At 42.3% G+C, this 15,755-nt stretch overlaps 1 protein-coding gene across 5 annotated transcripts in view; it reads left to right on the forward strand.

The window, feature by feature from the left end:
* The window catches only part of GALNT11 (polypeptide N-acetylgalactosaminyltransferase 11), a 96,349-nt gene extending 81,825 nt beyond the window's left edge, over positions 1-14,524 (forward strand). For 4 of the 5 annotated variants that reach the window (XM_075062187.1, XM_032767814.2, XM_032767817.2 and 1 more), the window contains exons 11-12: positions 11,998-12,135; positions 13,688-14,524. In XM_075062187.1, coding sequence (XP_074918288.1) covers positions 11,998-12,135; positions 13,688-13,819 — 270 coding nt within the window. In that variant the 3' untranslated portion in view covers positions 13,820-14,524. Of the gene's footprint in view, positions 1-11,997; positions 12,136-13,687 lie in introns of those variants that run through there. The other variant, XM_032767818.2, reaches the window with a different exon arrangement.
* Positions 14,525-15,755: the final 1,231 nt, after the last annotated feature.

The following is a 15,755-nucleotide window of genomic DNA, read 5'->3' on the forward strand; positions in this document are numbered from 1 at the left end:
CTTTATTCCCATAGCTAGTTTGAGCTCATTTTGTGCCTTTGCCTTTCTAATCTTGCCCCTGCATTCCTGTGTTGTTTGCCTATATTCATCCTTTGTAATCTGACCTAGTTTCCATTTTTTATATGACTCCTTTTTATTTTGTAGGTCATGCAAGATCTCGTGGTTAAGCCAAGGTGGTCTTCTGCCACATTTTCTATCTTTCCTACCCATCGGAATAGCTTGCTTTTGGGCCCTTAATAGTGTCCCTTTGAAAAACTGCCGACTCTTTAATTAATTGAAATGAATTTCAGCTGATTTGCATAGGATCATTCTAGAGAAGTAATGCCTTGCACATCAGCTAATGAAGGTGGATGAATCATTTTTAGCTTACTTTTTATCTCCCAGTACCCTGTCTTCTCATTTTTTGCTTAAATCTCTGCTGCTTCTCCTCCCAACTTTTATCCCTTTTCTCTGTTGTTTGACTTCTTTTCATCTTTGTCACCCTGTTTAAAGATGAGGAGAGAATAGCAACAGGGGCTGTATTATTATTAATCTTTCCTTCCTTTCATTCTTATGACAGGGTCTATGCTAGACATGTTAGAAAGAGAGAGCAGGTCCTGTAAAGTTAGGACATTTTTTATGTAATACCTGCAGCTTGCACTGGAAATCTCTGCCATATTTAAATAGTCTGATAATCAGTGAATTGCGGATCTCTTAATTATGCTATCCAAGTGAGACAATATCCTGAGTCACATGACATTGAAGGAGGCTATTTTAGAGTTTGCCAGAAAAAATAATGGCAGAATTCATTTAATTTGCCTGGTTTTAGTTCACTGAATTTGATGTTTTATACTGGGAGAGTATGAAACTCATGCAGATTCACAGGAGACTTACACTGAAGGCAGTGTGTGATTGTGGTGTTACGAGCTGTGTGAAATCAAACCAATTTGAGAAGAAGTAACTCACTTAGGAGTTTAGAACACAAATGGGCCCGTTTGTTTTTGATATGATTACTTATTCACACTGGTGTCCATTAAGAGTAATAGAGTTAATGTAAGTGACAGAGGAGAATTAATGGAGTTACGCCTTATATATACCAATGTTACTGAGACCAGAATCAGGACCATGAACTTGACCACCTGTGTGTTTTGCTATTCAAACTGTGAACCACTAGTAGAAACTAGGGCTGTCAAATGATTAAAAAAATTAGTTGTGTTAAATCACACGATTAAAACAATCTTGATTAATTGAGCAATTAATCACACTGTTAAACAATAACAGAATACCATTTATTTGAATATTTTTGGATGTTTTCTACGTTTTTAAATACATTGATTTCAGTTACAAAACAATACAAAGTACAGTGCTCACTTTATATTTTTGATTACAAATATTTGTACTGTAAAAAACCAAAAAATGTTTTTCAATTCACCTAAGTACTGTAGTACAATCTCTTTATTATGAAAGTTGAATTTACAAATGTAGAATTATGTACAAAACAAAACAAAATGTAAAACTTTAGAGCCTAAAAGTCCCCTCAGTCCTACTTCCTGTTCAGCCAATCGCTCAGACAAACAAGTTTGTTTATATTTGCAGGAGATAATGCTGCCCTCTTCTTGTTTACAGTGTCATCTGAAAGTGAGAACAGGCACTGTTGTAGCTGTCATCACAAAATATTTACATGCCATATGTGCTAAAAAATCATATTTCACTTCCTGCTTCAACCACCAATCCAGAGGACATGTATCCATGCTGATGACAGGTTCTGCCTGATAATGATCCAAAGCAGTGTGGATTGACGCATGTTCATTTTCATCATCTGAGTCAGATGCAACCAGCAGAGGGCTGACTTTCTTTTTTAGTGGTTCAGGTTCTGTAGTTTCCACTTCAGAGTGTTGCTCTTTTAAGGCTTCTGAAAGCATGCTCCACACCTCGTGCCTCTCAGATTTTGGAAGGCACTTCAGATTCTTAAACCTTCAGTCGAGTGCTATAACTATTCTTAGAAATCTCACATTGGTACCTTCTTTGAGTTTTGTCAAATCTGCAGTGAAAGTGTTCTTAAAACGAACAATGTGCTGGGTCATCATTCAAGACTGCTATAACACGAAATATATGACAGAATGTGGGTAGAACACAGCAGGAGACATACAATTCTCTCACAAGGCATTCAGTCACTAATCTAATTAATGCATTATTTTTTTAACGAGCGTCATCAGCATGGAAGCATGTCCTCTGGAATGGTGGCCGAAGCATGAAGGGGCATACAAATGTTTAGCATATCTGGCAAGTAAATATCTTGCAATGCAGGCTACAACAGTGCCATGTGAACACCTGTTCTCACTTTCAGGTGACATTGTAAATAAGAAGAGGGTAGCATTATCTCCTGTAAATGTAAACAAACTTGTTTCTCTTAGGGCCTGGCTGAACAAGAAATAGGACTGAGTGGATTTTTAGGCTCTAAAGTTTTACATTGTTTTGTGTTTGAGTTCAGTTATGTAACAAAAAAAAATCTACATTTGTAAGTAGCACTTTCACAATAAAGAGGTCACACTACAGTACTTGTAGGAGGTGAATTGAAAAACTCTTGTTTACAAATATTTGCACTGTAAAAATGATGAAAAATAGCTGTTTATATTATGTGTTGTAGTTGAAATCAATATATTTAAAGTGTAGAAAAACATCCAAAAATATTTAAATTTCAGTTGGTATTCTATTGTTTAACAATGTGATTAAAACTGATTAATTGCAATTAATTTGAGTTAATTGCATGAGTTAACTGCAATTAATCAACTGTGTAGTAGAAACATTGGCATTTCTAGTATTTGCTCTTTTCTGATCTTGGTTTACTTTCCTTCCCTTCTTTAAAAATTGTATCAGAGAGGTAGCTCTAAGTTTTTATCATTGCTGACCTTCCATCAGTTAGTAGAGCCCTTTAGAAAAGCCAGATTCTCATCTAAGGCCTGCTCCATGAACATCAAGCTTGGCCATTCTGGGCCCCTCACTATGAAGAGGTTAATCACAAAGCAAAACCTTACATTGAGGTGCAAGCAATAAGTGGTGAATAGAATAGAACCCAGGCAAGATCACTCCTAAAAGCACCATCACAACCCATCTTTTTAAAATAAAAATGATAGTTTTGTAGTAAAGAATTTTCTACTGCTGTGCCTTTTCAGGCATTTTCACTGGCCATTTTCTTAGTTTCTCCTGTATAAAACCACACTGAAAAAACACTTCGTTCTCACCTTCATGACAATTCCCTACAGCTCCCTATTTGCAGGAGTTGAATGTCCTTACATGGAGCCTTTTAAAAACAGTGAAAAATGTAGGTGCAGAGTAGATGTAGGCACCTGAAGAAGCAGGACATAGCTGCGTAAATACCGTAATCTTTCTGTGCACCAGCTCTCCATTACTGACAGGTCCCTTAATGAGCCTTCCCTTTCCCTGTGTGTCCAAGGGAATATATAGTGCCTAGCACACTGGATAAAGGAACATCATTACCTCCAGGTGCTGCTGTAATATCACTAATTCAAAAAATAAATAAATCTATAATGGCGTATTGATGGGAAATCTTTGTACCATGCTGGTGGAGGGAACATGATGACATATAGTCCCACATGTCATGCGGTCTGGAGAGGCTCATGACTGTAAGCGTCAGGGCAGACACCACAAACTGATGTGTGTTCTATAATTTGATTTCACCAGGCTAGTAACAAACGTGAACTCCTGGATCACTATACCAGTCCCTCTTGGCCCCCCAGACAAACTCAACTTCGTGATAAATGGTCATTTACACCAAAATCACACCACATTCAGGTTGCTTCCAGTCCCAAGACACCAGTCACTTGCCCCAGACCAGTTGGTACCCTAGATCTTACACCAGAGCCAAGGCCTGTAGCAAACTAGTGAAAGGTTTATTAATTAGGAAAAAGAAATAAGAGTTCTTTGCAGGTTAAAGCAAGCAAACATATACATACAAATGAGTTACCATCTCAATCCTGACAATGACAGAGCTGTAGTTATCTGTCAAAGTGTTTTTCAGGGCAGATCCAGGAGGCAGCCCTGGGGGCTTTCTGGCTTTAGTTTGGAGTCTCTGGTCTTGTCAGAATTCAAACAGCCAAAAAATATGGAAAGAAAACAGAGCCACAGGAAAATTTTCCTTCATTCAGTTTCCTAGTCTACAGGATGAGTTTCCTTGCACAAAGCATATCCCAGGTGCAACAGGGCCATTAACCAATACTTTGCATTGAAATATTGCTTGATGGCCTATCTGATTTTTATTGGCCTTCTGGATTTGGAGGGGGGAAGTGGGGCAGTATGATTCCCATGCCTGAATTCAAACATTTATAAAGCAAAACTTTCATATTTTCTTGTGGCATGGCATACAGCCATTGCAAGTGTGAGTAATGCATGCAGCAACTTACATGCATATCATAGAGTCTAAATACTTTCTTATAAGACTAATACTATTTTGTGCACAACTAACATATGGGTCTGGTCTCCAGGTCTGAGTTTATCAGGGCTTAGCTTATGCCTGCAGCTTGGGAAGGGTTGGCATCTAGCCTGCCAGAATCACATCTATCTCTTAGAAATTTTGAATCCCGCTTGGCTATTTTCTGAAGCTTTGCACCAGATCAAACAGGAATTAATTCAGCAACATCCTGTTGGCTCTGTTATACAGCAGCTCAGACTAGATGAGCTCCGTGGAGCCTTCTTGCTTTGAAGCCTGTAGGGCTGTCACACATACTAAGTTAGCCTTCACAGGAATGGTAGATTCAGAATAATGGGCCAATCACTGGGCAGAACCAACAGCCAAACAAATGAAAAGTGCAGTAGTCAAGCTCCATAATCGCTCGCCAACAATTCCCAGCGAGGAAGCAGGAAAGCCCCATCTCACATGAATGGGCTCTGCCACCACTGATGTTAGAGGTGGAATATAAAAGATTAAGTGGCTGTGGCCAATGCTGGCCGGCCTGTGTAGTGGACTGAAAAACACGACCGTTCTGCACCAAAGGGAATTGAAGCTGCATGCTTTAGTAAAAGTCACAGAAGCCAGAGGAGCATGGGAGTGACCACGATAACCCTACTGAAATATCACTATGGAGGGTGGGGCTGGGTGAGGGGTGAAGAGCTACTCCTCGGACCGTGGCTGCAAAAGGGTGACAGTGGGGGAAATCCCTACACGCTGTACCTTGTGAAACAGGCAAAGTAGTTGAAGCTCTAACAGCTGGTTGTACGTACTGGTTAGTGGCGCTGCAACTCACCGGACAAAGGGTAGTCCTGTGGTTAATGCCATGGCCTGGGACCAAGGAGCGTGGGGTTCGGTTCCCTGTGCTGCTGTAGAGTGTGTGTGGCCTCATGTACATCATTTAGTCTCTCTCTGCCGCACGTCTCCAGGTTTAAAATGGACATGATACTACGCCCTTTCTCCCACATTGCGGGCAGGGACTCTAGGGTAGGGGCTCCAGTAATAATTACAAACTGCATTATTCTGTAGGAGTGAAATAAACTGAGTAGCATGGTTGTGACCGCCCCCAGGTACAATCCAGACTGTGGAATTGCCATGCCCCTTTCACTCTCCTGTTCAGAATACCTCCCCCGGCACTCTGCTAGTGAAAAGCAGCCCCTCCAGGCTGATAGGTCACCCAACAAAGTTACTGAGTGCTCAACCAGCCACTCATGAATTGTTTCTAGAATGACACTTGGAACTCCCCCACCAGCTGCTGCCTTGCATCCCCCGAAACGTGTTTTTTTATGGTGCTCAAGCCCGTCTTGGCCAGTGCAAGCTCATAAGTCCAGCATTTTATCAACGAAAATGAGGTTTCCCCAAACACTTCAGTCAGAGCTCACTGGTTTAGATAAAAACACCTTTATTAAACTGTAGAAAGATAGATTTTAAATGATAAAAGGTCAGAATTGATTACAAAAAGAAATAAGATGATAAAAATCACAGTCTAATTCCTAAACTTTACCAAGCTAAGTAAAATTTGAAGCAAGCAACTTTCTCACCCCTGTGGATGTTGCAGGCAGGTCACAATTCTTAGTACGTAGGCTCAATGCCCTTCCCACCCTGGGACCAATCTTCCCTGTTCAAAGTCATTCAAACAACTTGGTTTAATAGTGATGAGGTGATGAAGAAGTCATTGTCTCATATTTTATACCCTCTTCTCCTTGAGGAACACCCCTCCCCCACCTGCTAGGGTATAGACAAAGCAGTCTTCTGTGTACGTGAGAGTCAAAGCATCTCTCAGGCGAATTGTACATTGCTCGCTCGCACCTTCTGTGTATGTGCCATTGGGATGCCATGCAAGGCTTTTGTTATTGCTGAGAAGCCAGGCTGTGGTGTTTCCCAGACCAACAACATGTAGCAAAAATCTCAGACCTCCATCTACAAAGTTGATACACACATTTCAGCAGGACAGTGATACTTAGCAGATTGTGACTTTCCACATGATCACTCACAAGGTATACTTCGTACAAAACAGATCAGTTGTGTAACAGTGGTGAATATGTGGGTATGGGGGTTACATGGGCTACGGTGTCTTACAGTGGTCATCCCATATGTCTCAGGAAACACCTAGCCTCAAGCAGGCTGAGCAAAAGCACTTGCTCTCACTGGAAGGGAAAGTTTAGCCAGGCCCCAGATTGCACCTGAAAATGTCATCCCTAAAGCTGTTCGCATGCAGGCGTCTCAGCCCCTCTGGGCCACAGAAACCAAGAAAGATTAACATCTCTTTGGCAGCAGAGACTATTTCCTGCCTGTGCTGAAAGGCTGCAAGCATCTCAGCAGATGTACCAGAACCCAAAGATGAGTGGCTCTTCAGGGTCACTCTGGCAACTAGTGAGCCCACTCAGATTTTATGCTGCTTTATTTGATTCCCCACCCCAGGACTTCCATGGCACTGCTTCTGGTCAGAGTTAAGTATATGCATAAGTGTTTTGCTGGACTAGGGCTCTAGTCAGTCTCAGGCCTGGTCTACACTATGCGTTTAAACCGAATTTAGCAGCGTTAAATCAATTTAACCCTGCACCCGTCTACACAATGAGGCCCTCTATATTGATATAAAGGGCTCTTTAAACCGGTTTCTGTACTGCTCCCCAACAAGAGTAGTAGTGCTGAAATCAGTATTACCATATTGGATTAGGGTTAGTGTGGGTGCAAATTGACAGTATTGGTCTCCGGGCGGTATCCCACAGTGCACCATTGTGACTGCTCTGGAAAGCAATCTTAACTCAGATGCACTGGCCAGGTAGACAGGAAAAGCCTCGCGAACTTTTGAATTTCCTTTCCTGTTTATTGCCTAATAACCTTCAGAAGGTGTGGTGCCATACGTATAATTTCTCATTATCAAAAGGGATAAAACTGAGGAGCTACATATGCACCTGAAACTCAGGGAACACATGAACAGACACTGATGGAAGTTTAGCCAGGCTCCCCGAGCGATAAGTACGACACCGAAAATGTCATCCACTGAATAAAGGATCTGTTCGGATGCTAGGCTCCAGCCCCTCTGGGCCAGCAAAACCCAAGGCAAAGTACTTTACACATCAACTTGCAGCAGCGACGAGAACCTATTTCTGCCTGGCGAAATGAGCCTCGAGAGCACTAAACAGAAAGATGTTAACACCAGAAACACCAAAGATGAGTGGGCTCTTCAAGGTTACTCTGGCGAACGTCCAGGTGAGGAGATCCACACTAGATTATCCGCCCTTATTTGATCCACTCACCAACATTACACTCCACGGTACAACCTCCATGGCATAAACATGATCTAGAGCTTCTGGTCCGAGCAGAGGTGAGAAAATAATGCATAAAGAGTTGCTTCTTAGCGACATCAGGCCTAGCGGTCTCTTTCTAAAGTCATATCACGTTGAAAAAGGCCTGCGGTCATAACCAACAGGTTATGCACGGAAAATCTTTTAGAATCATAGCAGCGCTATTGAAGAAATCAATAAAACACTTGCACACCCCATTACACTTCAGAGGCCTCTTTGAATAGGATAATATAGAGCTACTTAAAACCTAGGTTGTCTTTTAAGTCTGCAGGACAACCACCTCTCGATCAAAGTTTAGTCTATTGGCAAAAAGTGCTGAAATCAGTAGTTACCATTATTGGATAGGTTAGTGTTGTGCACATATTGAAACGATAACTGCCCTTAAAACTTAATTGGTCTACATATATTAGGCATAACTCTCAGCGAGCTTAGCACATTGTGACTGATACGAGATATGGAAAGAATCTTAACTCAGAACAGGTAACAAGAAAGCCTCGCGAACTTTATGAATTCTTTCCTGTTATTGCCCTGTGAGCGCCCTATAGAGGCAATTTTGGTAGAGCAATAAGTTCTCGGAGTCTAGATCTGAAATGTATAATACCGAGAAAATCACAGCAAAAAGAGCTTCCATGACCAATAGAGGCTAATAACATAATAGCGCGAGAGAAGGACTTATCCGGAGTCTGATTGGCATGAAAAGCTTTGTTTTAATTAGGTGGTTAGAGTAGATTTAACATATATAAAGCTAATCGACAGCTCTGGTGTAAGCCGAACCTAAAAGAAGTAGACGACACATGAGAAGAAATACGTTCTATTTTTGAAAAATTTTTATTCTCGGTCAGGCTGGTGATATTACAAATGTTCCTCAAACAGTCATGGTAGATTCTAAAAAAGAGTAGTAGACACTGAAGACGTAAACATGAGAAAAGCCAAGAATCAATGGACATACTCATGGGGTTGCGTGGGGCTCATAACTGGAGGGAGAAGGCTTTCGAAAAGAGGAACTCTACAAAGCAGTGCTCTTATTATACTTACAAGTTCCAAGAGCAAAGTCTTCCGAAAGAGCAATTTTGCGGAATATTTTGGCTGAGCTCCAATGCCTGAAGGTTGAGAAAACATTGTCGCCAAGTAAGTTCAGGCAATATGTCGTCAGTTTACCCGTCCCCCTCACTGCTCAAAGAAAGGGAAAAAAATGAGTCTTCTTGCCACTTTTCAATGTCAGCTGTATGTCCACTGAAGCTCTGCTGGAAAGGGTGCTGCACAACTAAGCAAGGCAGTATCCTCTCCCCTCCCTTCTCGTGGTAGATTGGTAACAGTAATTGACATACGTGATAGGCCGTCCTCAGGGTCATCAATCCTGTGATGCTTCTGGCTGCCTCAGGTTAAGGTTCGGCCAGGGCGCCTGGTAAAAAATGGGAAGACTCCCTGTCATTCTGCATGACAGTAAATGTGTAACCATCCTCATGCATAGAGCTGGAGCCCTGTGCTCCATCAGCAAACCCTCGGCCCCATGCCTTTTGTGTCTAAAAGAAAAAGATTATGATACTACGTGCGGGACTATCATAGGGGCAGTAGGAGACTGCGTTCCTCTCTCCTTCACACTCCTTAATTCGCTGCTAGGACTATCATAGCCAGCTGAGGCTGCCCTCCACCCCTCCACTTCATACTAATCACTAACATTATAAAGTCATTGTAGTTGTTATATTTTTTCCTTTTCCTAAAAACAGCAGTTCTATCCTATTAACTCCTAAGTCATCATCACAACAAATGGGAGCAACACCCAAGAGAGAGCTACACAAGTTTAACGTCTCCAGGAGGCAAGTTGTGGGAGGAAAGAAAACACAGCTGACGGTGTAAATGTCTATTGAGGAATGCACATTCCCCCTTCAAGGAAATGGACTGCAGCTCCACCACACCCACCTAGAGTAGTCTACGGAACCCAGGAGGTGCAGCCGAGTTGCCATTCTTCTTGCTGTATTTCTAGTAAGATACTTTTACTCCTCTTCACTACATTCTAACGCAGGCAGGACTGATCTGACCATTTTTAAAGACCCCATATGGACTCAGTCTTCTCTCTAAATTTATTAAAATACTAAAAACACAAAGAAGGATGAGCCCGGTGAGTATTCCCATTTCTGTCCATGTAGCGCCCATGTTCAGCACATCGCATGATCTCCTTGTGTAAAACCTGAGAGGCCAGCGTAAGAGCACCTAATGAAAGCAACCCTAGCTACAGGAACTCGTCAGTTTTTGCCTTAAAACTCTGCTTGATAACAATCGAGGCACCGCAATTTAATCCAGTAAAACTTGCACAAATTGGTCCATACACATATTAATGATTTGTGAAAACCTGTCATCCTCACAGATCACCTGTGAGAAAGTTTTATTTTCATCCATAAAGCATCAGTGCGAGAATATAGTATGGAACACTATCCTTACTAGCTACCATGTTCAGGGACCAATAGAAAAGATAGAAAAAGTCAGGCAGATCAATGAATGCTTAATGCCTGGTAGCACTGGCAGTACCTATCACAGTAAACCAAACCTAATGAAAAAAGCATTACATTTGCTTGGAGACCTGCGTATCTACAATTGTAGCATCCCAGACTACATATCTAGGTAGGAAATAAGATAGACTGAGAAATCAGTTCAAAACAAATAAGGCACGAACGAAATGTGTAAATTGCATATGCGCTATGGGAAGGCTGCCAGCGGTAATCCAGAAAAAAGGCACGAAATGATGCTCTGCCCATTGCTTTCTAGCACAGCGAAGGGAGTCAAACGAGAGAATATAAATTGAAAATGAGACGTTACATTAATTAGTATGTATCAGGAAAACTGAGTTATTATAAATTTCACCAGAACCAACGCATGAACGCTAATTTTTCGCTTGTAGATCTTCCCTTTTTTTGAATTAAAAATCTCTAGGTTTTAACCCATCACTATAGAATTATACAGAGGAAAATAAACACTTCAGGACATCATGCAGTTGGCACTACGTGGGCCAATACAATCCCAGGTAGGCGTTCCCAGAATTCCAATGGGCGGCAGTTGCAACTCCATCGCTTTGGAATTTCTGTCTCTGCTACCTTGCAAAGCCAAATGAATGCTGCTGTGTAGCACTGCAGTACCGCCTCTATCAGTGGCATCTCCAGTACACATACAGTGACAGTGACAAAAGGCAAAACAGGCTCCATGGTTGCTATGCTATGGCGGCTGCCAGGGTAATCCAGGGAAAAAAGGCACGAAATGATTGTCTGCCATTGCTTTCACGGAGGACAGATTGAGTGACGACATTTACCCAGAATCACTCATGACACTGTTTTTGCACCATCATGCATTGGGCTCTCAACAACCCAGAATTCCAATGGGCGGGGGAGACTGTGGGAACTATGGGATAGCTACCAGATAGCTACTCACAGTGCAACGCTCCAGAAATCGAGGCTAGCCTTGGTACATGGACGCACGCCGCCGAATTATTGTACATTGTGTGGCCGCATGCATTCGACTTTGTACAATCTGTTTTACAAAACCGGTTTATGTAAAATCGGAATAATCCCATAGTGCAGACATACCCTCAGCAAATTAAATGGTCTTTAAGTGCTGAGGCAGAACTAATGGGGCACCTGCTGCTACTTTCCCAGCCTTCCACCCTGTATTCTAGACTCGTGTAGCTTCAGAATCCCTCAGCTGTTCCTTTATGCCGGATGGATCTTCCTCCAGTAAGAAAATTTAAGTTGTTGCTCCCTGGATCTGTGACCTGATGGGTCAGCGAGCCTGGCGTGGCTATAATCTTACTACATTGTCTTGAAGTTAAATGCATGGAGATCTCAGAGGGCAAAGGGCAGATTCTCAGCACCCAGCTGCCTCTCTGATTTTGCACAGGCTGAGAGGAACCGAATTGGGCATCTTGCAGGGGAAAAATATGTAATTTAAAAAAAATGCTAGATTACAGCAGGCTCAGAGAAGCTATTTACACAGAGCCCATGATCATGTGACTTCCCCAGGGGAGACTTCTAGGAAGAGGTTAGACAGTGAAAGGAGAGACCTGAGGAAAAGACAGGGAGCTGGAGTTGGGGGACACAAGACAGGACGTGAGGAAAGATGAAATTACAAGGTAGGGCCAGGAAGTCTCTCTGAAAATTCCAGTCTCGCCAATACAGATAACCAGAGGATTTAAACCATTCCAGGACACTGAATTCCCCACCTATCCTATGCAAGCAGTTTTTCTGTTTCCTTTTCCAGGTATGGATTTATAACGAAGACCATGAGCTGATTTTAAATAATCTCCTCTGCTTGGATGTGTCAGAAACTCGCTCATCAGATCCACCTCGTCTCATGAAATGCCACGGATCTGGAGGGTCACAGCAGTGGACATTTGGGGTGAGTGCTTTGCGTGGGGAATACTTATACCCATACCTGTGTTTAAGGTACAGGGCTACCCTGAAAAGTGACTGTGAAAATGCCATTATGGGAGTCCAAGGATGTGGTTTCTGTATCAAATGTGCTCAGTTTAATAGGGTAAATTGCATGGCTGCAAGTCACAATTTAATTTGTGTGCAGCGTATCCTAGAGGTTTTTGCTCAAATATAGATAAAGCTTCACAGTCTGGACTCTGAATCAAGCTGAGTTCTTTTCCTTTCCATAGAGCATCAGCTGTCAGGCCAAATTAGATTCATTCCCATCAATGAGGCTGCACAGGTGTAACTGAAATTTAGTAATCAATTCTCTAATGCACAGGGAGTACTAGAACCCGGGTCAGACTGTCTCAGCTGTATTGTCTCTGTGGGACTAACAGGAGTAAGAAACAGTAAAAACATTTGTGTCAATGGCATAGGCAGGTCTGACCCTGGACACGCACAGGGAGCAGATCTGAGGAGTGAGAAAGTGCTATTTTTACAGTCACTTCTCAGAGTAGAAGCGCATGTTCAACCAGGCAAACTAAAATTGTCACCTGCACTTCTCTCTCATGTTGCTTTTAATGGCCAACTTCCCAAAGCAGCTGCTGAGCTGACTTTCACATGTGTCTCGAGGCTGCTCCTCCTCAGTGTTAACGCAAAGCCTTCCCCACTACCTAGCCTGGATGCAGTGGCTGCAGTTAATTGTCACTCCTTAATATAAGCATTAAAACAATGGCAGTAGAGCACCAGCAGAACGCCCCATCACCCATGGGAGCAGGTAAACTCCTATGCTGATGAATTGATAGTGGTGTGGGTGAGGCCTTTTCTGAGAAGGAAAGAAGGCCTCTGAGTGACCAACTCCAGCCAGAGCTGCCCCCAGGTCTCCCCAGACAATGGTCAGCGTGGGCCTTGGAAGGTGAGTAAAAAGGGGTTGGCACAGCCTATTTCACACAACAGCGTGCAGCTAACTGGCTTTGAGACTTGCTCCCTTGTGATGAGATCTACAAACTGTTGAGTAGCTCATCCCCTCTCACTCCTGAACATTAGTGCCAAAGCTGGTGTGTCTGGTGCATGTACACAGAATCCCCACTGAGGTCACTGGGAGTTGTGCATGGGTATCGGAGTGCCAGATTTGGGTATTCTTTAATACCCAAATGTCACTGTGTAAGGTTGTGTGTTCACTGAGTGATGGGACCCCGTTCTATGTGTTGTCTTATACTATGGTTTATAAAAATGTTGCTATAACCTGACCAGGTCCCTGTAACTGGGCTAAAATCTTCTCTCCAGGGTTTACACTTAGTTATTGGGATATACTCTAGAACTTTTAACTAATTGGGTCAGGAGACAGGTGTAGTGCCTTGGTTATAGGTGTAGAGTAGACTGGGTCGAAGTGAAAACTGTCTCGTGCATTGCTTTAGAATAGCCCAGTCGCATTGGCATCACTCATTTTCAGTTTAAGGATGGAGCACAGGCCAATTTTTTTGTATTTCCTCTTTTATTTTGTGTGTGTGTGTGTGTGTGTATTTTCTCTCCAGAAGAACAATCGACTCTACCAGGTCTCTGTGGGGCAGTGCATGAAGGTTGTTGATCCGCTTAGCCATAAAGGATACGTGACCATGGCTATTTGTGATGGCTCCCTTCCTCAGCAATGGCATCTGGAAAGCTGAATCTGTGAGAAAGCAGCACAGAGAGGCAATTAGCAGAAATCTGACTCCTCCTGGGCCATTAGTTTCTAAGTCATTCTGGAGGGCATGGAAGGAGCCCTTGGCTGCTATCCCTGACATGGACTATTTTAAGGATTCTATTATTTAAATGTTCTGCCATGACCACCTTTGTGTTTGGAAGGAGAGGATTGGATCATTCAAATGCAGCAGCAGCAGTAGCAGCAGCGGCCTAGCTGCAAAATATTGACATCCGTAGAAGTGCAATTTATCAACATTTCCTTGGATTATCCTGGATTAATGAATTGTTATTGTTTAAATGAGAGGAAATAATTAGAACAGTATAATTTGAATTGTGGTAATATTTTAACTCAGTGGACCTTTTTAAATGACGAAAGACAGAAAGGAAGGAAGTTCTCTTTCCTGACACTTTCATGAGCAGCATCATGCTAAATTTACATTTTTAGTCTGTTTTAATGGCTGAATTATTTTAGCTCATCTGGAAAATATTTTAATTTCCTCTTGTCTTTCTGAAAATTGTCATTTAATTTTAGTTTGGTTAATCTACAATTTTAGCCCATTTCACATAGTTAAATTTTCAGCTGTCATTTGTCATAACAGTATTTAAAACAAAGTTACTATTACAAATTTTATTTTGATGACTCATGATGGTATCTGCATTTAAAATAAAGTATTAATGTTTTTTATTAATCATTATGGTTGTTTGGTCTTTTGCTTTTGGATTCAGAAGTACAGAATGCAAGAGACCAGTGCAAGCCACTGTGGGTCTGATAATTCAGATACATTTGTTAGAAGTGTGTTTAAACAGACTGGTTTTGTAAAGATGCTTATGAAGACATTTTAGTGTCCGTACAGTTTGGTCTTTCGCTGCAGTGATTGGTGTGGAATCAGAGTTATGTACCTAACATTTAAGATGATGAAGATGGGAAAAAGTAAGTTGTATTCTTCTTCGAGTAGCATCCCCATGCACTCTTGAGATTTTTCTTAGGAGTGTCTATGGATCCTCAAACATGCCCTGTGAAGTGTAGGCCGGAGTGATGTTTGGTAGCAGACTAGCCCTTCACCTGCACATTAGAGAAAGATGCCTGCGTAAATGCTTGACGGTAGCTTGGTATTCCCTGAAATCATTTGGGAAAGTTTCTCCCTCCTGATCCATTTTCCCAACTCTTGTCTATTAGAAGTAACCAAAATACATATGAAAAAAATCAGGTTCTTTCCCATATCTCCTCCTCCTGCTATTCTCATTCACCCTTCCTTCACCCTCCTTCATTCACCCTCACTGCCATAATTCTTGGGCCTTTTAAAGCTGTTGCCATTAACCTCTTAGTTCTGATGCCCTTCAGGGACACATTAAGAAGGGTAGGGGTTTTCTTGCTCCTTTGCAGCTCCGCCTTCTGCCCACTTCTCCTCTCCATGTTCCCACCACCAGTTGACAGTTTGGCACTGTTGCTGAAACTATGCCAGCTGGCCAGTAGCCTTCTCCGTCCTTCCACAAGCTCTCCACTTCACCCTTTGCTCAAGCACTTCTGTCCAAGTTTCATATCATGCCCATCATAGAGTCCAAGTGCCTGTTCCCCCCCTTTCATGTCTAGAAGAAAATGCAGAAACAAAAGGGTTTAATTAAACTATTGTTAGCACTACAAGAACCTATTAATACTAGGACATATAAGAAGTAGAGTTAAGTGGCTGCTGAGGAGGAAGAAATGCCACACAAGGCCAACTGGAGGCACTCGGTGAATGGGGTGAAAGTCAATGCTTGTGAGATGCACAGCATGGACAGCTCCCACTGAAGTTACAGGCACTGGAAGTGCTCAGCATCTCTCAGGAACTGGCCCTAACTTTGTAATTCACAAAATCCCAGAGAGCTGAGGAGCACGTGACTCTACTAGGGCTGTCAATTAATTGCAGTTAACTCAAGTGA

Source organism: Chelonoidis abingdonii, chromosome 2, assembly GCF_003597395.2.
Source record: "Chelonoidis abingdonii isolate Lonesome George chromosome 2, CheloAbing_2.0, whole genome shotgun sequence".
Taxonomy (NCBI): Eukaryota; Metazoa; Chordata; order Testudines; family Testudinidae; genus Chelonoidis; species Chelonoidis abingdonii.